The sequence below is a fragment of the Musca autumnalis genome, unplaced genomic scaffold, assembly GCF_047663935.1.
Source record: "Musca autumnalis isolate F117 unplaced genomic scaffold, ASM4766393v1 scaffold_2, whole genome shotgun sequence".
NCBI classification, from domain to species: Eukaryota; Metazoa; Arthropoda; class Insecta; order Diptera; family Muscidae; genus Musca; species Musca autumnalis.
The window spans coordinates 69,422,106-69,443,436 of NW_027411755.1; the positions used below are offsets into that span (position 1 = coordinate 69,422,106).

At 38.8% G+C, this 21,331-nt stretch overlaps 2 protein-coding genes across 2 annotated transcripts in view; one reads left to right on the top strand and one right to left on the bottom strand.

The window, feature by feature from the left end:
* Positions 1-11,785, top strand: part of Gart (trifunctional purine biosynthetic protein adenosine-3 Gart) — a 57,724-nt gene extending 45,939 nt beyond the window's left edge. The window contains exons 2-10 of the mRNA XM_073967873.1: positions 4,390-4,637; positions 4,700-5,349; positions 6,076-6,298; positions 6,390-6,552; positions 6,628-6,886; positions 6,965-7,216; positions 9,418-10,221; positions 10,283-11,391; positions 11,469-11,785. Of these exons, the coding sequence (XP_073823974.1) occupies positions 4,390-4,637; positions 4,700-5,349; positions 6,076-6,298; positions 6,390-6,552; positions 6,628-6,886; positions 6,965-7,216; positions 9,418-10,221; positions 10,283-11,391; positions 11,469-11,648 (3,888 nt within the window). The 3' untranslated portion in view covers positions 11,649-11,785. The remainder of the gene's footprint in view (positions 1-4,389; positions 4,638-4,699; positions 5,350-6,075; positions 6,299-6,389; positions 6,553-6,627; positions 6,887-6,964; positions 7,217-9,417; positions 10,222-10,282; positions 11,392-11,468) is intronic.
* Positions 11,675-14,604, bottom strand: LOC141394057 (dnaJ homolog subfamily C member 28). The gene is made up of 2 exons (XM_073967874.1): positions 14,266-14,604; positions 11,675-12,831 (listed from the first exon to the last, which is right to left on the bottom strand). Exons 1-2 carry the CDS (start codon positions 14,359-14,361, stop codon positions 11,854-11,856), a joined length of 1,074 nt encoding a protein of 357 aa, XP_073823975.1. The 5' UTR covers positions 14,362-14,604; the 3' UTR covers positions 11,675-11,853.
* Between the last annotated feature and the right edge of the window lie 6,727 nt (positions 14,605-21,331).

Genomic DNA, 21,331 nt, shown 5'->3' on the forward strand with positions numbered 1-21,331 from the left:
TTAGCGCTACGCAGTGGAAGAATATTCAGACCTGGCAAAATGCTGCCTGAGGACTGCTCCAGCGTGCCTCCTTAAGAGATCACTGGACCATTTTCATGAGGAGACGAAGGTTTTACCGGTACACCGGTACCGCTCTGAGTATACCTGCCACGTTCTGGTGTTTAAGCTTCCCCACGAGGGCTATCTTCTTCATGATGTTGAGAGGTCCAAAGGTATAAGCGAAAACCTCTAGACCAACCTAAGCCCTCCTGTCAACCTTTCAGAAGTCATATAGTTCTACATTCCACCAGACTGGCTGAACTCTCCTATCAGAATAAGTTAATGTGCAAAACTTCTCCTAGCAACCCGAGCTACCTCTATACGATACCTGAAAATGTGATCTGATAAGGTCCATTCCTCCGATAGACGTATCTTCCATATTTGTAATTGTAAGGTCTATAACCTCTTTGGCCGTATCTTTCTTATTGCATACTCATAGATTATTAGTTATAGTATATGGTGTCACTGCTTCCCCAGGGGAAGTGATGACCATTTGCATCGCAGCCCATTAATAAACTGCAACTGACCGAGGTCTCGTTCATTAGTTTGCTCACCAATTGAGTTGGTTGGTCGGAAATATAGGCCGAGTTTATCACCTAGGCTATTCCCGAGCCTACTTCCAACCTCACTACCGTCGTGTTGCCATCACTGTAATTGTAGAGTTGAAAAAGATTTAGACGTTTCTTCTCTAAAGCAAGGAGAGAAGGAATTCGGTAACCGCCGCCATACAATGGTGCAGGTTGATTTGCACCAAGCAAAGACCCTGCTGCCTACACTCCTTACAGCGACTACTGGATGAGGAACTGAAGCCAAACCAATCCGAAGTTCATCTCTCTCTTACAAACCTTAATATAGCTTCCATTGCCCGTTGTGAACTTCATCACCGTACCACCCCCATTCTATCCAACTATCAGTCTGGAGGGCCCTAGTTTGTTTTCGGATCAGCTTCAACACCTGTTGCACATTCGATTCGGGAGTTGGCACCATGTCGTAGCTGCAACTCTGGATGGGATCTCAGCAATAAAAATCGCGGCCAGTTCTCGGAAATCTCGCGATTCCTTATCCTGTCAATGCTCGTCTTTCTTTCACACACGTCACCAGAAATTATCACCTTCCTCAGAAGACCTTCTGCCTTCCTCAGAAGACTTTCAGGATCAGACTTATCAATGATTGCTATCAGAAGGTCATCTGGGGCGATCAGTTTCGCAGATATGAGTGGTCATGTGGAATCTCGCCGCAAGAGATCCGGACAGCTTGAGACCACCGGTTTTTTATCTTGATTGGCTCCGGTGTAGTCAAAGAAGTCTTTGAACTGGTGACTGCATCAGGGACAGAAAACGGAATCTGTTCGACAGGCAGCGAACGCTTCAAGGTGAGGGTTCTTCCTTTCAAAGCGCTTGTTGAAGCAATGCTTCATCCTTATCTCCCGGAATTCAACCTGTGAGATTTCTCATGGGGATTTTTACACAAATTTGGGGCAATAATTCATAGCTTTTTTATTGCAGTGTCTATCCTTTCTCTCCCGGGCCTTACTACTCTTGGCGTTTGGGGATATGAGAGAATGATCCATTTCTTCATCCACAGCATCATCCACCAAGGCGTCCTGTCTGGGAAGGGCCGGTCTTATGGTACCGCGACCGACGTTCCATCCCCTGAGGGGTTTCTCCCTCATCACCTGTGTTAGTTCTTCCTAGAACAAATAAGGAGGACATTAATTGCCGCTTTTTTTCCTCCAGGCTATCCCTCACCTAATGAAGGTTGGGTACCTTATCAACTTGCACTCTCTTATCGTGATGGACGAGGGTTCCCTGCCGATAATCTTACTGAGGTGTAGTACATTGCCCTTAATTTCTCCAATGTTCACTCAGATTTTTTCATGGTACTCCTCAGACTGGGTTTCGTTAATCTCTGCAATTGCTAATTTGATGTTATTAAGAAGTCGCTCTATTTCATCTTCAATTTTTGCTGCCTTCTCATTCTGACGCAGCATGATTGAATCTTCTTTTCCTATATTCCTAAAAAGACAATACGTCTTTCTTCTCTGAGTGATTGTAGTGCATTGTTTGCCTCCTGGGCATCTTGTGAACCTTTTTTTGGTATTTCCTTTCCACATCTTCATAGTTGTACACATTTTTCAAAATTGGGCGCTGCATTATATTTTAAACTGTTTACGCCGTAGATTTATCCGCACAAGGCTTAGTTCTTGATACCTATATCCTACTGTTTTGGAAGGATTTGGAACTTTGCAGACAAAAAGAGAACAGTTTAATAATGTACTCTGCGCGAAGCTGTATAAGCTATGACAGCCCAGGAAGAAAGGTCCATCTTTCAACTGAAGCCGAACGAGATAAGTTGGCAGCCGAAGGACCGGCCAATGAAAAACAGATATTAAGATCGGATGTAAGATCTTTATCAGTTATCTGAAACCATATTATAACGGTCCGATCTGACTGCATTATATGTATACAAATGTTTACGCCGGAGATTTATCCGCACAAGGCTTGAGCAATGGAAGACTTCATGGGAAAAACCGAGAAAGAAGATACCAAGAAAGATAAAGAATATGCATCCCATCTTGCCATGAAAAAGAAGAGCTCTGCTTGAAGTTGAAGAAGCTAGGTCAGTCCAGGAAGGAACACTAACAGTCAAACAAGAAGCTTTTAAGAAATCGAATAAGGCCCTTTTTTCAACTGAAACCGAACGAAATGAGGTGACAGCAGAAAGTTCGGCCGTATCTTTTTTTATGTTTGAACCAGATGTGTGGAGGTTGAGAAATGATGCTAGTAAAATATTAGGGAAACTTAAAGAAGCCGCATAGTGTTACTTAAATTGCAGCGAGGGTATCCAAATGTCGCACAGAAAGCATGTGGCGGAAGAAGGATTTTCTAGTGCAATGGACGCCAAGCAAACCAAAGAACCAGAGAAAGAAAGCCTTTTTCGAAGCCAGAAACTTTATGACAAGTTTATCGTTCTTCTGTCCTGCTTCACGTCTAACTTCAGAAGTCTGTGGAACTGCATTGAATTAGGTGGAAGAAGGATATTCTAGTGAAGTTGGCTGCAATGAAATCCAAGCAAACTAAAGAACCAGAGAAAGCATGACTTTCTTCGACGCGGAAAGGAAACGAACGAAGCCCAAGGCGAGAAACTTTATAACAAGTTCATCGTTCTTCTGTCCTGCTTCTCGTTTAACTGCAGTAGCCTATCGAACTGCATTGAATTAGGTCGAAGAAGAGCATTCTAGTGAAGTTGGCTACAATGAAAGCTAAGCAAACTAAAGAAAGAATAACTTTCTTTGCCGGGAAAAGAAGACGAAGCGCGAAATCAGTAACTTTATGACAAGTCCATCGTTCTTGTCCTGCTTCTCGCCTAACTTCAGTAGCCTGTCGAACTACATTGAATTAGGTGGAAGAAGGATATTCTAGTGAAGTTGGCTGCAATGAAAGTCAAGCAAACCAAAGAACCAGAGAAAGAATGACTTTCTTTGACGCGAAAAGGAGACGAAGTCCAAGATCAGAAACTTCTTGGCAAGTCAATCGTTCTTCTGTCTTACTTCTCTTCCAACTTCAGTTGCCTGTCGAACTGCATTGAATTAGGTGGAAGAAGGATATTCTAGTGAAGTTGGCTGCAATGAAAGTCAAGCAAACTAAAGAACCAGAGCAAGAATGACTTTCTTCGACGCGGAAAGGAGACGAATTCCAACGCCAGAAACTTTATGACAAGTCCAGCGTTCTTCTGTCCTGCTTCTGCATCTGCCTTCAATAGTGTGTCGAACTCCATTGAATTGGGTGATTCTCATAATGAGATTATCAGATCGAATTGTATCTCAGCAACTGCACGGTTGACAGTTTTCTGCCCTTCGCAAAGAGCTAATTATTAAATTAACTAATACAAAATGAAGTCACTGAAGCGTGCGTTGCTCTGATCCACCTCGTCTGGAATCAGAATGTCCCTGAGATTACTTTCATTTCTTGATTCTTTATTCTCGCAGTTAAGGCCCAAACTCAATTAATTTTTCGTTTGCTTTCTTCACATTGCAAATGTCAAATTATAATGGAATCCGATAACCTTTTTGCACTTCCGACGGCGTTTTCCTCTATAATTTGGAAAGCGATCACGGGAAGAGCTGATTGAGTTTGCGCCTTTAACGACTTTAAATGCTTTCTAAAGTATTGAGACGACCCTCGATCAAAAACAAATTATGAAACCATTAGGGTGAGGCTTCTCTCAGGTCAGTCGCATAGCATTACAATTGCAACACTTAGATATCCCAGATTTCAAGATCCTATTAGGAAATTATTCTCATTTTTCCGATTGTAATTCCAACCTCAATAATTTTTCCCCCTCTTTCAGGCAATTGCAAAATGGTGCAAGGAGAATAAAATCGATTTGGTTGTTGTGGGTCCAGAAGATCCCTTGGCCAATGGTTTGGGCGATGTCTTACAGAATGCTGGTATACCCTGTTTTGGACCGGGTAAAAAGGGTGCACAAATTGAATCGGATAAAAAATGGGCTAAGGATTTTATGATACGCAACAATATACCAACTGCACGGTATGAATCCTTCACCGATTGCGCCAAGGCCAAGGAGTTTATTAAGAAGTAAGTAGTAACTGTGATTATTTCAACAAAATTTTGAATTAACATCTCTTTTTTACCTCTAGTGCCCCCTACAAAGCTTTGGTAGTTAAGGCCGCTGGTCTGGCAGCCGGCAAAGGTGTTGTAGTGGCCGCAAATGTCGAGGAGGCCTGTCAAGCTGTTGATGAAATTTTGGGTAGCAAAAAATATGGTTCGGCTGGTGAAACTTTGGTAATTGAAGAGTTGTTAAGCGGCGAGGAGGTATCCGTCTTGGCCTTTGTCGACAATCATGGTGTCCAGGCAATGTTACCGGCCCAGGATCACAAACGTTTGAAGGAGAAAGATGAGGGACCCAATACCGGTGGTATGGGTGCCTATTGTCCATGCCCCTTGATTACGCCCGAACAATTGGAATTGGTTAGAAATCGTGTTTTGCAACAAGCCGTCGATGGTCTAAGATCAGAGGGTATTGATTATAAGGGTGTTTTGTATGCCGGCATGATGTTAACACCCGATGGTCCAAAGGTTTTGGAATTCAATTGCCGTTTTGGCGATCCTGAAACACAAGTTATTTTACCTCTCTTGGATTGTGATTTATATGAGGTTATGGTTGCCTGCTGCCACAATAAATTGAAGGATGTAAACTTGAAATGGAGGCAGGGTGTTAGTGCTGTGGGTGTTGTTATGGCCAGTGCGGGTTATCCGGAAACATCGACCAAGGGATGTGTTATTGAGGGTAAGTATAAAAAGGTTGAGATCTTCACTGAAAACTTGCTTCTGAATAAAACTTAAAACCAAGTATAGTTGTAGAACAACTTTTTGTGGCTTCAGACAAGTCTGACGAAACTCTGAAATAATTCTGAATGACTTATTAAATAATTTAATTGACATTTGCTTCTCTGAAAAATTGCTTTTAAATAAAACTTAAAACAAAGTATTGTTCTAGAACATGGTTTTTGTGGGTTCAGACATGTCTGATGAAATTCTAAACTATTTCTGAATGGATTTTTTAAATAATTTAATTGACATTTGCTTTTATAAAAAAGTATAGTATATTCTAGAACAACGTTTTGTGTGTTCAGACAAGTCTGACGAAACTCTGGACTAATTGTGAATGACCTTTTTAAAGAATTGAATTCACTTTTACTTTTTTCAAAAATTGCTTCTAAATAAAACTTTAAACAAAGTATAGTTCTAGAACAACTTTTTTGGGTTCAGACAAGTCTGACGAAACTCTGAACTAATTCTGAATGATTTTTAAAACAATAGAATTGACATTTGCTTCTTTAAAAAATTGCTTCTAAATAATACTAAAAAAGTATGGTTCTAGAACAACTTTTTGTGGGTTCAGACAAGTCTGAGGAAAATCTGAACTAATTCTGAATGTCTTTTTAAATAGTATAATTGTCATTTCCTTAGGACGTATTTGTATTAAAATAAATGTTCTGTCTTTTATTTTCAGGCATTCCAGCCAACACCTCAGATCAGATTATATTCCACAGTGGTGTGGGTGTAAATGCTGATGGAAAATTTGTCACCAATGGCGGCCGCGTATTGATTGCTGTCACCCTACGCAAAGACTTGAAGCTGGCAGCTCAAGATTCCACAAAAATTTGCCAGAATATAACATTTTCCGGAGCTGGAGCTCAATTCCGTACTGATATTGCTGAGAAAGCCTTTAAATTGTAATTATTTCAATGAATTTTGAAGAAGAAAAAACATGAAAATAAAATTTTTGTACTAATTTTTTAAAAATCTCTTCATCTTTTCATTTAGCCAAAAATCTTCCCAACCATCACTGTCTTATAAAGACAGCGGTGTGGACATAGATGCGGGTGATGATTTGGTACAACGCATTAAGCCATTGTCACGTGGTACTCATAGGCCAGGTGTTATTGGGGGCTTGGGTGGTTTTGGTGGTCTTTTCCGTTTGAAGGAGGTAATACGAAAGGGGCAAAGAGGGAGAAACGACCATTCACATTTCTTTTTAACATTCCACTTGACCTTCTTCTAGTTAAGCTACAAAAACCCCGTGCTTTGCGAGGCCACAAATGGTGTGGGTTCTAAAATCCAACTATCCTTGTCGTTGGGAACCTATGAGAATTTGGGTTATGATCTCTTTGCCATGTGTGCAAATGATGTTTTGGAATGCGGCGCTGAACCAGTGGCCTTTTTGGACTATATTGCCTGTGGCAAACTACAAGTACCGGTGGCTGCACAAATAGTCAAGGGTATTTCGGAGGGTTGTCGTGCTGCCAAATGTGCCCTTGTGGGTGAGTTAGATTTTATGCATTGTTTTGGAATTTATTTCTGAAAGTTCATTTCTCTTTTTCTTGGGTTGCAAAATAAAGGTGGTGAAACTGCTGAAATGCCTTCCGTTTATGAAGTTGGAAAATACGACATTGCCGGCTATTGTGTTGGTATCGTGGAAAAGGGCAAGGAATTGCCAAAATATGAACTTTACGAAGAGGGCGATTTGTTAATCTCTTTGCCATCATCTGGCCTCCACTGTGGTGGCTATAATGCCGTTTTAACAAGTTTACAAAATCAAGGTTTTGATCTGACGGCAAAATCGGAATTTGGTGATAAGGAAAAGACATTGGGTAAGCGAGAAATTTTAACACAAAACATTTTTCAAGAAGCGATGGTGGCATCTAATTTGGCAAAAATAGTTCTTAGCAGTTGAAATAGCTCATAAGAGGACAAAAACAGGCTAAACCAGAATAGTAGGAGCTCAAACGAGCTCGTCTAGAATAGAATCAGGGCCAGATTATTAGAAGCTAATGAACTAAACTATAATAGAATGAGCCTTTGAAGGAACCTACGGGACAGGAGAATTCTTAAAAAAGGTGCGATTGCAATAGGGGAGTCTTTAAAGGTCCCGAAAGAACAGGAGGGAAAGGAATCGACTGCAACAGGAGGAGATTTTAAAAGCCCCGTCCACAGTAGGAGCCATTAAAAGAATATGAAGAGGCCTTAAAGGACCCGACTGAATACATGGATTTTATAAAAGAGTTCGTTTAGAAAAGAAGCAGTCATTAACGGATCCAATAAAAACGGAAGATCTCTAAAGTGTCTGCCTAGAATATGAAAAGGTCATAAGAGGTCTAAATAGGTTACTCGGGGCTCATAAGTGGGCTCGATTAGAATAGGTGAAGCCTATGAAGAATTCTTTAAAGGGCCCGATCAGAATAGTATTCTTTAAATCGGCCGACTGCTATAGGAAGAACTTTTAAAATGTCCCGACCACAATAGAGGTGGGAGCTCTTAAAATAAAAAATATATAATAAACGAATAAGTGGAGCTCATATGAGCTCAATTAGTAAAGAAGGCATGCTATAGTGTTCGGCTAGATTATGAGAGCTCATAATAGGTCCAAATAGAGTATTTGGAGCTCATGGGGAACTCAATTAGAATGGAAGGAGCCTTTAAAGGGACGGTAAACGTAGAATCCTTAAAAGAGTGTGATTACAATTAGTAGAGCCTTTAAATGCCCTGAAAAAATAGGAGGAGCCTGTAAAGGGCCCGAAAGAATACGAGGAGCCTTTACATTAACCGACGAGAAAAGATAACCCCACGGCGGCAGTTTCTTCGACACCGGATTAACCTGAAAGGATGCCATTACAAAAGGAGAGCATTTAATGAGCCCGAAAGAATAGGGGAGCCTTAAAACGCCCCGACTGTAATAGGAGGAGCCATTGAAAGGCCCGCCATGAAAGCTAATCCCACGGTGGCCGGTTCTTTGACACCGGATTTACTCCGAACCACACAACTACAGCGTTCCTGCCAGCGGTTCCCATTGTTTTTCTGTGAGAAACCGGAATGTCTGCTCCGGATTCTTTATTGGTCCCTGCCGAAAAGGAGGAAAGCTCTGGATGTGCTCGGCTTTTCACATCCGCATCCACCACTCTCAAAATTCAGTGAAATGCAATACTTGTCTGGAGTGGGTGCATCTCAGGGGTTGCTATGGTCTGGTTCATTTGAGCGACTATGTTGCTGCATGCTGCGTAAACACAGCCCCCAGTGAATCATCATCGTCGTCAGAATCCACTTAACACCAGCCGTTTCTGTTCCAATCCCCGGAAATGGAACATCACCTAAGATCGTCAGCTGCCACGACAAACTAGAGTAGTTTTGGCTCAACTACATTTGGGTTGTCCCACATGCGGTACTGGGCCGCACGAAGCACTGCACCTTTTAAAGTGCCCTGCCGACCTACTCAACTAATTCCAGTAGCTTTGTGGTTCCGAATCCTCCACATTTCTGCATTATGAGAGCATTTTTATGGCCCGACCAGAGAAAGTGGAGCCCTTAAAATTATTAAAAGAAAATTTAAAGGACCCGATTTGAATATGTGATGTTTATAAAAGCGCGACTGGAGAAGTAGAAGAAGCTTATTAAAATTTCTTATAAAAGATATAGAGCCTTTAAAATACCAGACTGAATATTTGGAGCTAGTTAAGAGCTCTACGAAAATAAAGGTAGGAGATTAAATAGTCTTTAAATGGTCCGACCAGACCTTAAAGTACCCGACCGGAATATGAAGAACCCTTAAAGCACCCGAACAGAATATGTGGAGTACATAATAGAATTGGAGGGGCCCAAACGAGGGCACCCCTCAAATAGAAGAAATCTTTAAAAAGCCTGGGTAAAATAGGAAGAACACTTAAAGGACCGATTAGAATAGTAAAATAACTTAGTGGGCCCGAATAGATTAGAAGGAGCTACTAAATGGCTCTCGTAAAATCAGTCAGGTACAAATTACAACAATATTTCTATTTTATGTTTTATTAACATTTTTCAGGAGAAAATTTGGCTGAACCCTCACGCCTCTATGTCCAAGAAGTCCTACAACTACTACAGTCCGATACCGTCAAAGCCGTAGCCCACATAACATCCGGGTTAATTCCAAATGTTGCCAGAATTCTACCCTCAAAATATGAAATTGCTTTGGACTTTGGTGATCTTACTGTACCCGAAGTATATGCCTGGCTGGCCACAAGACTCCAACTTTCGCCCGCAACTCTTTTGCAGACTCTCAATTGTGGCATTGGTTTGGTTATGATAGTACACAAAGGTTCGACAGCGTGGAAGAGTCTAAAGGGTGCCAAAGTGTTGGGTGTTGTTAAGCGTCGCATTAATACATGTCCAAAAACTTCACAAATTGAGGTGAAGAATTTCGTTGAAGTTTTGGAAAAACACACCAAAACTCTATTTGATGAGGTGGCAAATGATGGTGAACTTTCGGAACCCAATTTTCACGAAATGCAAGGATTGCTGATAGTTAATGCTGAAAAGCGAACCGAATCGTTTGTGGCCCAGAATGGTCGGCGTTTAACGGAGGTGCCCAAAACATTTAAAGATCCCATTTTAATTATGGGCACCGATGGTGTGGGTACTAAGATTAAAATTGCCCAGCAGACGGGGCGTAATAGCACAGTGGGTATAGATTTGGTGGCCATGTGTGTTAATGATATTTTATGCAATGGTGCAGAGCCGTTTACATTTGCCAGTTACTATGCCTGTGGTCAATTGGATGAGGAACTGGCTGAGGAGATTGTGGATGGTGTAATGGAGGGCGCCCGCCAATCGGGGGCAAGTTTAGTGGGTGAGTTACATAAAGTATTTGTTGAAGTCCCACAAAATTTAAGCTCCTTTCTTTGTTACAGAGTCCCACATTTCGGAGGTTCCTTTGTTGTATAAACCCAAAGTCTATGATTTGGCTGGATTTTCCTTGGGCATTGCTGAGCATGATCGCATATTGCCTTTAACTGATAAAATACAACCTGGTGATGTTTTGATTGGCCTGCCTTCATCCGGGGTACACAGTAATGGTTTTAGTTTGGTCCATGCAGTCATGAAATTGGCCGGGGTAACCTTTGATGACAAGGCCCCCTTTAGCAATCTAACGTTTGGCGAAGAATTCTTAAGGCCCACAAAAATTTATGTAAATGCCTTAAAACCTCTGATACAAAAAGGTTTGGTAAAGGCAATGGCCCACATTACCGGTGGTGGCTTAACGGAAAACATACCTCGTGTCTTGAGAAAAGATTTGGCGGTTCAATTGAATGCCCAAAACTTTACCATACCACCAGTTTTTGCCTGGCTTGCCCAAGAAGGTAATGTCAAACCGGAAGAAATGCAAAGAACCTATAATTGTGGTTTGGGTATGGTTTTGGTGGTGGATCCTAAACATGAACGACAAGTAATGGAGTTGATAGAATTTTCGGAAAGAGCCAGTAAAGTGGGTGTTGTAAAGCGCCGGGAATCGCCTACGGCACCACAAGTTGTGGTGGATAATTTTGAGCAATGTTTGGAGCATACAAAGCGTGTTATTGCAGCACCACGTAAGAGGGTAGCTGTTTTAATATCGGGTTCGGGTACAAATCTTCAAGCCTTAATTGATGCCTCCCGCGATACATCACAAGGTTTAAATTCAGACATTGTTTTGGTGATTTCAAATAAGGCAGGAGTTAAGGGAATTGAGCGGGCCCAGAAAGCTGGCATTCCAAGCATAATTATTAGCCATAAAGACTTTAAGACTCGCGAGGCGTTTGATGAGGAAATGTCCAAACATTTGATGCAAATGAAAGTTGATATTGTTTGTTTGGCCGGTTTTATGCGTGTGCTAAGTGAGCCATTTGTTAAGTTATGGCGTGGTAAATTGTTGAATATTCACCCGTCCCTGTTGCCCAAACATCCGGGGTTACATGTGCAGAAGAAGGCTTTGGAGGCCGGTGACAAGGAATCCGGGTGTACTGTACATTTTGTTGATGAAGTAAGTTGGAATTATGTTTGTTTTCTTTTTATTTCATTTTACTTATGTTGTTTGTTGTTTTTATTGCTTGTTTCTAGGGTGTGGATACTGGTGCCATTGTGGTACAATCTTCTGTACCCATTTTGCCGGGAGATACTGAGGAAACACTTACCGAAAGAATCCATTATGCTGAATACTTTGCTTTCCCCAAGGCCTTGCGTTTGGTTGCCAATGGCTTGGCCCGCCTAAACAAAGACGGCAAAGTGGTATTTGCCTAACACGAAAAAAGACAAATAACAAAATATGTTGCTAGAAATTAAGTTGAAATGTTAATGTGTATAACAATTACAAAATTTAATAATAATAAATAACAATTGTTTATATTTTCGAATTAAGTAAGAAAGAAAACTAAAAATATCACATGCTACATTTTTCTGTAGGTACAACTAATTATCACATTCAAGATGCCATATAGGCATTCATTCAAAACCATGAACCAATAAAGGAGAAAAAATCTGATTTTCCATGGCTGCTGGCATTGTGTGATGACTCAGACAATGATTGGGGTCTTTTTTGATTACACGCCAATGTGGAATCTTTGAGTATTTTTTCGCCCAGCTTTTGTAAATTAACACGAAAGAATTGATGATCAAATATGGGAACAATTAAATTGTACTTATCAATATTCTTATTGATCTGTTGCACTTCGTAGCTAAAGTTTTTCAAAAACTCTTGCCATTGATTCTCTTCAGCTTCATTGAGTGGGTATTCTCCATAATAAATACGTTCTTGCTTCATTTTATTTTTCAACTTTTCCAAAGCTTCACGTACGTCACGCTGTAACATTATCCATTCCGGTGTGAAACCATTATCAATAAGTATCTTATTTAATTTGTGGGTGGTAAAATCTAAATATGGATTTTGTGTTTGAGCCTGTGTCAAAGGCTTACCAGCACAACTCAGATTGTTGAAATCACCCCTCGACATTGCCTCTTGTATATAGTCCTCAACCAAACGATCAAATCCATATTTAGTTTTAATGTCGTGCTTCTTGAAGAATGTGCCCTTTTTCATAACCGTTTTCTCATCGGCTTGCGACTTATCGATGCGATGTTTAAGCACCCGTTCTTGTGCCTTCATGGCCTTAATTTGTTGATATTGTTTTTGTCGTTGAAATGGATTACCCACTCCCAAACCATCAAAACTTAAATATTGACGATGTTGAGGTGCTGTGTGACGTATATCGGGCACCTCCTCCTCATCATCTTCATATATGCCACGTCGATTTTTGGCAAATTTCTCTTGCAGAACTTTGAAAGCTTCATCTACTTCTTGGAAACGTTCAGCAGAAGCTTCTGGCAGGCCAGAATCAGGATGAACCTTCTTTACCAATTCTATATAGGCTCGGCGGACAGTGTTTTGATCAGCGCTTTCTTCTACACCCAGGATAAAGCAGCATTTCTAGGGAAAGAAGAAAAGAAGGAACAACTCTAGTTTAGTAAAAACTCTCCGATTTTTTTTTTAAATTTTTTTCCAGAGGTAGATATTGTTGCGCTGATCACGGAAATGTATAATTTCCTTGGGGGACGGACCCGGTTACCCAGTTATTGGACCCGAAAGTCCGGGTACAAAACCCGGGTTGGACCCGGCTCTTCTTGCTACAGAATTGGTATCATTGGAAAGCTTATGGAAATACCTATCCAACAAGTGGTCATATGATGGGGTTATTTTCAGGTGGTCAGGTGATATAACCCAAAAACTGATTTTTGGACCCGGATTTTTCCATAAAACCCTCAAAAAGTCGAAAATGGGTCCATTATGGGAGCCCGCTTAATGTATGTCAGATTATAGCTCGCACTTTAACCTTTCCAAAATGGTGCTATATGTTGTAATACCTTCTCTGGATCCAGAGATATGGCCCTTAGAATCTTCAGAACTCGGTTCTGTAGGGCTCGTTTCTTTACATTATATGTAGGTGTCTATGAGAAATTTTAAATTTCTAAATTGAATAAAATTTTCTTTTAACTTATAATTTTTTTTCAAATAGCCGGCCTTCGGCCGGGGATTTAAGACTTTCTCCTATGGACAGGCGCAAATCTCGGGAACGGGAACAAAATTTTCTTTTAAATTATAAATTTTTCTTTAAGTAGCCGGCCTTCGGCCGGGGATTTAAAACTTTCTCCTATGGACAGGTGCAAATCTAGGGAACGGGAACACATTTTTCTTTTAAATTATAAATGTTTCTTTACATAGACGGCCTTCGGCCGGGGATTTAAGACTTTCTCCTATGGACAGGTGCAAATCTCGAGAACGGGAACAAAATGTATTTTTAAATTATAATTTTTTTCTATAAATAGCCACTTGGAGAGACCGGGTTTTCGAGATTCTAAGAGCCGTATCTCTGGATCCAGAGAAGATATCACAACATATAGCACCATTTTGGAAAGGTTAAAGTGGGAGCTATAATCTGACATACATTAAGCGAGCACCCATAATGGGCCCATTATCGACTTTTTGAGGGTTTTATGGAAAAATCCGGGTCCAAAAATCAGTTTTTGGATTATATCACCTGACCATCTGGAAATAATCATATGACCACTTGTTGGATAGGTATTTCCATAAGCTTTCCAATGATATCCAACCCGGGTTTTGTACCCGAACTTTCGGGTCCAATAACCGGGTCCGTCCCCCAAGAAAATTATACATTTCCGTGATCAGCGCAACAATATCTACCTCTGGTAAAAATTTCAAAAAAATCGGAGAGTTTTTACTAAACTAGAGTTAAGCCGAAAAGAATTATTAAAAATGCATTGAGGGGTAGATTATTTTTAGTTGGTGTTATTTACCCAAATCGCTCAGAAATAACTTATCTTTCCATGTCCTTCATTTACTTACCCTATACAGATCAGCTCTTTTGATGTGCATTTGCCTCATTTGTTGTTGGAGATGTGATCCCCCCAATCTCGGGATTAGGAATAGCTTTGTAAACATTGATTACGTTTATATAATCGATTTTTATCAAATGGAAACAACAATGAACGACAAATTCTATTTGTTTTTATTAAATTACGTTGTCATTGGGACATTACCGTTTTAAAGTTTAAATCAGAGATGGTGTTATTTTAAATGTAATTTTTATTCAATGGGGAAGGGAATCCTGCTTACGTCGAATCCTTCGAATCTTAAACCCCGTAAATTAGATTTTGAAATCAAAACAACGAACAGCTGTGTGATGAAACAACAGGGTGATAAAAACAGCTGACTGATGTTATTTGTCAGAGCCGGATGTTTTAATGCACTAAATATATAAAATGTGTGAAATATGCAAAATATTACTTTACAAGTGTTTTTGCAGTTGTCGGGACGCCTACGTCACACATGCAAGTTTTGAGTTTTTGAAAGCAATACATGAACTAAACTGTCATGTATTGATTGTCAAAAACCCAAAACTTGCCTGTGTGACGTAGGCGTCCAGACAACTGCAAAAACAGCTGTAAAATTTTGAATGAAAATCGTCGATTTCTTTCCCGTTCACATATTTTGTTTTTGTTCATGTACTGTTGTTTCCTACATATTTCAATTTTTTGCTCTGTTCCAGAACCTGCAAGAAGCTACTATTTTTCACTACGATAACATTTTTTCCTTTATGTTGTCGGAAAAAAATAGTAAAAATTAGTAGATTCTTGCAGTACCGGAACAAACCAATTATCTCACTTATTTTTACAAAAATGTCAAAAATTTGTTAACTCTACTGTCTGTGAAAAATTATGGACAGCTGGGAGACAGCCGACAAATGTATGAATAGCTCCGTTCCAATACTTTTTTAATGGAAAAATGTGCAAAAGAGAGAACCGTCAAAAATGAGTTCAACGCACACGGGAACGGAAAAATGGCAGAAACGTCAAAAAAGTGGAAATAAATGTCAAAGTCGGCGTGTCAGCCAATCGGAAGCCGGCGAACACGTTGCACATTTTTGCTCGCTCAAATTTGTCGTGTAAAAAGTTTCTAAAGAGAAATCTATTCAGCGCCATTTTTGTTCAAAGAGAAGTGAACATTTTGCAACTTTATTGGTGTACGGGAACGCATTTCGAGTAAAAATGTGTAAAAACTTGTTTGTTCTGGAACCAAGCTTATGTGTTAGTAAATCAGAGTTGTATTTGTATGGTTTGATTTTATTCGACTACAATATTTTTAATAATGTTATGCGATCAGCGTTGCTGGCTCTTAAGGCCTGCTTACATAAGCTGCTCTGCCTGATTGCATTGCTTTCCTGCTTCATTTTTGACATAATAAAAATAAAAGAATAAAGAAGGCCAAGGAAATTTCGAACTGGTTTGCCCTATTCTATTTAACTGCCTGTTTCCATGGTTTAATAAGAAAGGTTAGCCAAAGCTTTATGTCAATTTAAATTTTTTCATTCGAGTATTCCAAAAACAATATAAACAAATTGTGCATCCGTGGATGCAGTTTAATCAGTACAAGTGTACAGTACATGTGCCGTTGGAGTACATCTTTTTCTATGAATTCACTTACGAATTTTACAAGAGAGCGCGCAGCTAGGACGCTCTCCATTTTGCTTCCACAGCACACAGCTAGGATGAACTCCATTTTCGATCCAAATCACAGCTTTTGAAGTAGTGTTTTGAAATGAATTTAAATGCACTCTTCGGATCAATCTTAAGATGCAGTAAAAATGCAAGCCATTGCAAAATATCCCAAAATAAATAATATTAAATTTTTTAATTTGTTTAAAACAAGAATATTATATGCTGTTTATATTAGAGCGTTTGCGGGGTTAACCTTCTTTATGAGGATTTGTTTGACGTATATGTAATGGAATTGACATTTAAAACCCAGTGGGTTTGTTAAGACCGGTTATATATAAACGTACTATTAAGAACATTATTACATTACTACAAATTATAAAAATTCGTCATTAAAAAACAACTAAATGTACTTCCTCTTTCTCTGCATTTTATACAACCCCAACTGAATTTGCTTCATATTTCAAAAGGTTTTTTATGTTGCCATCCCATCACTAGTTCAGCTTTCGATATGGACTCCAAATCCACTCCATTAAGAATTTCCGTCTCGTGAATTACCGCAAAAATGTTCGTGTTTAGCTTGTATTTCTTTATTTTATAACAAATTCTTAGAATTTTTAATATTCTTTTTTGTTGTCTTTAGAAAAAAAATGCTAGCGCTCTAGAGCAACTGCTTAGTCCCGGTCCACACTAGCGTGAATTTCATTATAAAATTTCATGAAATTAGGCATTTTTAATTTTTTATACCCTCCACCATAGTATGGAGGGTATATTAAGTTTGTTTTTCCGTTTGTAACGCTTTGAAATACTCATTTGCGACCCTATAAAGTATATATATTCTTGATCAGGGTAAAATTCTGAGTCGATCTGTGCAAGTCCGTCCGTCCGTCTGTGGTAATCACTCTAGCATCCACAAAAATGGAGATAGGACGCTGAAATTTTGGGAAAATGCGTCTTTTGTTTGCAGGCAGGTCAAGCTCGATGATGGGCTATATCGGTCCACGTTTTGGTATAGCCCCCATATAACGGTACCCCCGATTTACGGTATTTTGACGTTTTTAGCTACATTTTCAGACCGATTTAGGTATAATTTGACATTTAGGGTTCTTAAGTGTCAATAAACTTATATAACAAAACTTGTGGGCATAGGTCCACGTTTTAGTATAGCCCCCATATAACGGTACACCCCGATTTACGATATTTTGACGTTTTTTGCTACATTTTCAGACCGATGTAGCTATAATTTGATATTTAGGGTTCTTATATTCCAATAAACTTACATATCAAAAGTTGTGGACATAGGTCCACGTTTTGGTATAGCCCCCATATAACGGTACCCCCCGATTTGCGGTATTTTGTCGCTTTTAGCTACATTTTGAGACCGATGTAGCTATAATTTGACATTTAGGGTTCTTTAGTGTCAATAAATTTATATAACAAAAGTTGTGGATATAGGTCCACGTTTTGGTATAGCCCCCATATAACGGTACCCCCCGATTTACGGTATTTTGCCGTTTTTAGCTAAATTTTTACACCGATGTACCTATAATTTGACATTTAGGGTTCTTAAGTGTCAATAAACTTATATAACAAAAGTTGTGGACATAGGCCCACGTTTTGGTATAGCCCCCATATAACGGTACCCCCGATTTACGGTATTTTGACGTTTTTAGCTACATTTTCAGACCGGTTTAGCTATAAATGGACATTTAGGGTTCTTAAGTGTCAATAAACTTATATAACAAAACTAGTGGACATAGATCAATGTTTTGGAATAGCCCCCATATAACGTTACCGCCCGATTTCAGGTATTTTGAAGATTTAAGTCGCATTTCTGGACCGAATTAGCTATAATTTGATATTTAGGGTTCTTAGTGACAAAAAACTTATATTCGAAAAAATTATGAACATAGCCACATGTTTTGGTATTGCCCCATATAACGGTACCACCTGATTTTCGGTATTTTGAGATTTTTACCTACAAGTTTTAACCGAATTAGCTGTAATTTGAACATTTGACATTTGAAGTTCTTAGTGGTCACCACACCTCTCCACCAAAATTGTCTGAAATTTTGGGAAAATGCGTATTTTGTTTGCAGGCAGGTCAAGTTCGATGATGGTTCACGTTTTGGTATTGCCCCCATATAACGGTACCCCGATTTATGGTATGTTGACGTTTTTAGCTACATTTTCAGACCGATGTAGCTATAATTTGACATTCAGGGTTCTTAAATGTCAATAAACTTATATGACGAAACTTGTCGACATAGGTCCACGTTTTAGTATAGCCCCCATATAACGGTGCCCCCCGATTTAGGGTATTTTGACGTTTTTAGCTATATTTTCAGGTCGATTAAGCTATATTTTGACATTTAGGGTGTTGCGTGTTGGGTTTAAAACCTGGTTTAAAGTAACAGTTTGAAAATTGCCAGGATTGCCAGATTTGTAGAATAGCTATTGTTAGTGGCAACATATTATATGAAGCTATGTTCGGTTGGCTTTCACTTTGACAGTAGCAAGGTGAATAATTTGGCTACAACTAAAAAAAAAATCTCTTTATTTACTCGATGTAAATAATGGTTTGGCGGAAAAGAAATGGCGAATTGGTCTGATCCGAGCTTATAAAAGGAGCAGCGGCTAGGAAAAGGGCCATTTTTTATAAATCAAGCCGGTGGAAACTTCTATAAAGAAACCTAAACATTGTGTTCGAAACACCACAAATATTATCCATAGGTGATAAACAACGCCTGGTGGCAAAAAAAAGGTTTATTATATTTGCGTGGAATTATCCATAAAAAAAAATAAATTTATTATAAATACATTGGGGTGTTTATTACACTCTATATTAAAAAGTTTAAAGAGTCTATCACTAGTCGACAGTAATCCTGGAGTCGTATCGAAGAGGATCATATCCAGATGTAAGTGTGTTGGTGGTACAGATGGAGAGGTTTAAATTCTTATGTGCATGTTGTCTGTTTGTTCTGTCTCACGTAGTCTTCTGTAGATTACCCTCCCACAAACGTTGGTAACAGGAGGGCGGAATAATTTGCTGGGAAGGATAATAAGCTATATGTGTGCGGTCATATCCGTGAGCTGAGTGAACCTGCAAATAAGAAAAATATTGAATTAGTAAAGAAGGAAAAAAAAAATTAAAAATCATATAAAATAATTTAAATAATGCAGTCGAGATATGTTCATAAAATGTAGTGATTAGGTTTTATTTTATATTATCGTAAAGTATTATTTTGTTTGTAAGGGATTAATACCTGAATTAATGAAAATTTGACAGGCGAAAGGGAGTTCTGGTAGATTTCTTGATGAACATTAGTCTTTTGGAATGCGAGCAACGAAAGAATTGGAAATAGGTTGCTATTAAAGGCCGATAAGAGAGCTCTTTTATAGGTAGGATACACTAAGAGAAAATCAATTGGAAGCAGTAAAAAAGAGAAATCCACGAGACCATCCTTTAAATTGCGTCTAATTCTTTGTTAGAAAAATATTCTGGTATTATTCTCCAAAAGAAAAGAAAGAGGCAACTTTGATCCTTAAATTATTGTTATTACCTTTTATAATAAATTATGGATGTTTTGTGATGTACCATTAATATAAAAATGATGTGTTAGATATTGGAAAAGGGGGCAATGTTGGATTGAGGTAAGTGGGTTCTAGTGTGTGGTATGCGGGGGCTTGATCAAAATTTAAAGAAAGGAGTTTCAAGCTCAGGAAGGGTGGGCATAGTGCGGGACTGTCCATCAAGGTCCTAGTATAGTGAGTGGGTCCGGTTAAGATTAACATATCAGTTGAAGATTACATTATTTTCTGTTACCCTTTTGGGTTGTAGCCCGGTGGGTTGAGAAGCCACCCCCCGATCAATGAGTCCTGAGCTGCCGGAGGACCGGGCTCGATGCCGCAGCAGGAAGGGGTTCGTAACAAGGGTTCTTAAGTGTAAATCATGGTAGAACAAATACAAGGTAAAGTTAATACTACAACAAATACAACTCGAACAACAACCACAAAGGAATTTGTTTTTGTTTGTAACGTTACTGCCAGTTGTATTTGTAAACAAAACAAGGAAATGTCTATAAATTATTGGAATTTAAAAAACTAATAATTTTTCACATTTGGTTGAATATTTTGGAAAACATGAATGAAAATTCGTTACATTTTCAATTTTTATGGTTCCACATCATTCCACTAAATGCGTAAATTCTAGCAGAAAGTAGAATTCTTGCAGAAAAGTTTGGGGGTCGCTGGAAATTCATAGAAAAAGGAGAAGCTTTTTCAATGTTTTGTTTTAGAAATCAAAGAAGCACATGTTTATTAGGGCTTTATTTTTTTAAATTTTAACAAAATACCTCACATATTAACGAACGTTGTATCGCCTCTACAAGCGGTGATTTACTGCGCGGCTTATCGTTTGAACTTGGAGGAGGTTACATATCATTGATATGAAGAAGTCTTTCTGGGAAATGGTTTTTTCCGAATGATATATTTTTTTCTCAAAAAACATATGTCCCTAATGTACATCGAAATAGAAATGAATGTATAAAATGTCATATGAAATTTGACACTAATGTTTGGTTTACATTCGGCGTCGTTTCGTGATTTCGAAGGCGTTTCGTGATTTCGCGCGGAATCCAGCAAAATTTATCATGATTTCGCATACAAAAATGAAATCCTCTCATTTCGTGATTTCAGCGAAATCAACATCGAAATCACAGTACACATGATATACAACCCTGCTTTTGCCTAAAAAAGTACCAAAAGTTGCAACACTTTTCACGTATCACAATAAACAAGGTAGATGGTCAATTGCTGCAACAAAAAATTTTAGTATCAAAATTTGTAAACAATGTGAAAAAAATATTAAATTACTTTGTTACAATGATATTTTTTATTGTGTTCCCGTACTTTTTAATGGTAATGTTAGAAAAAAGAGCGAATTGTCAAAACTTGCTTCCCCATACAAATTTCTTAAAAAATAAGGGAACGGAAAAATGACGGAAATTGCAAAAACTCCAGCATAAATATCAAAATCAACGTATCGGCTATCATATTAGATGCCAATGAACATGCTTGCTGCTAGTTTCTACTAGGCCAAAATTGTATGGCAGAAAACAGAAGAAGAGGGTGTTATTCGGCGCTATTTTTGTTTAAAGAGAAGTGCAAGTCTTGCTAGATTTCGGAGTATGGGAACGCATTTTTAGCAATAAACGGGAAAACTACTGCAAGTACTAATTTTGTGCAGGTTCTGAGCACAATTTTTATCTATCAAATGGCCTGTTCCCGTACTTTATAAAGTGGTAAAAGTTGTAAAAGTCGTAAACGATTTTCATATAAATTTTCTGTAAGGGAACGAAAATGTGTAAAAGTGGTAAACATTGTAAAATCTTTTTAGTTCTGGAACAGAGCTAAAA

Coding starts and splice junctions, on each gene's coding strand:
- LOC141394057 (XM_073967874.1), bottom strand. CDS start 14,361: ATGTTTACAAAGCTATTCCTAATCCCGAGATTGGGGGGATCACATCTC. Junction 12,832..14,265: donor AAAGAGCTGATCTGTATAGG/GTAAGTAAATGA, acceptor TTCTTTCCCTAG/AAATGCTGCTTTATCCTGGG.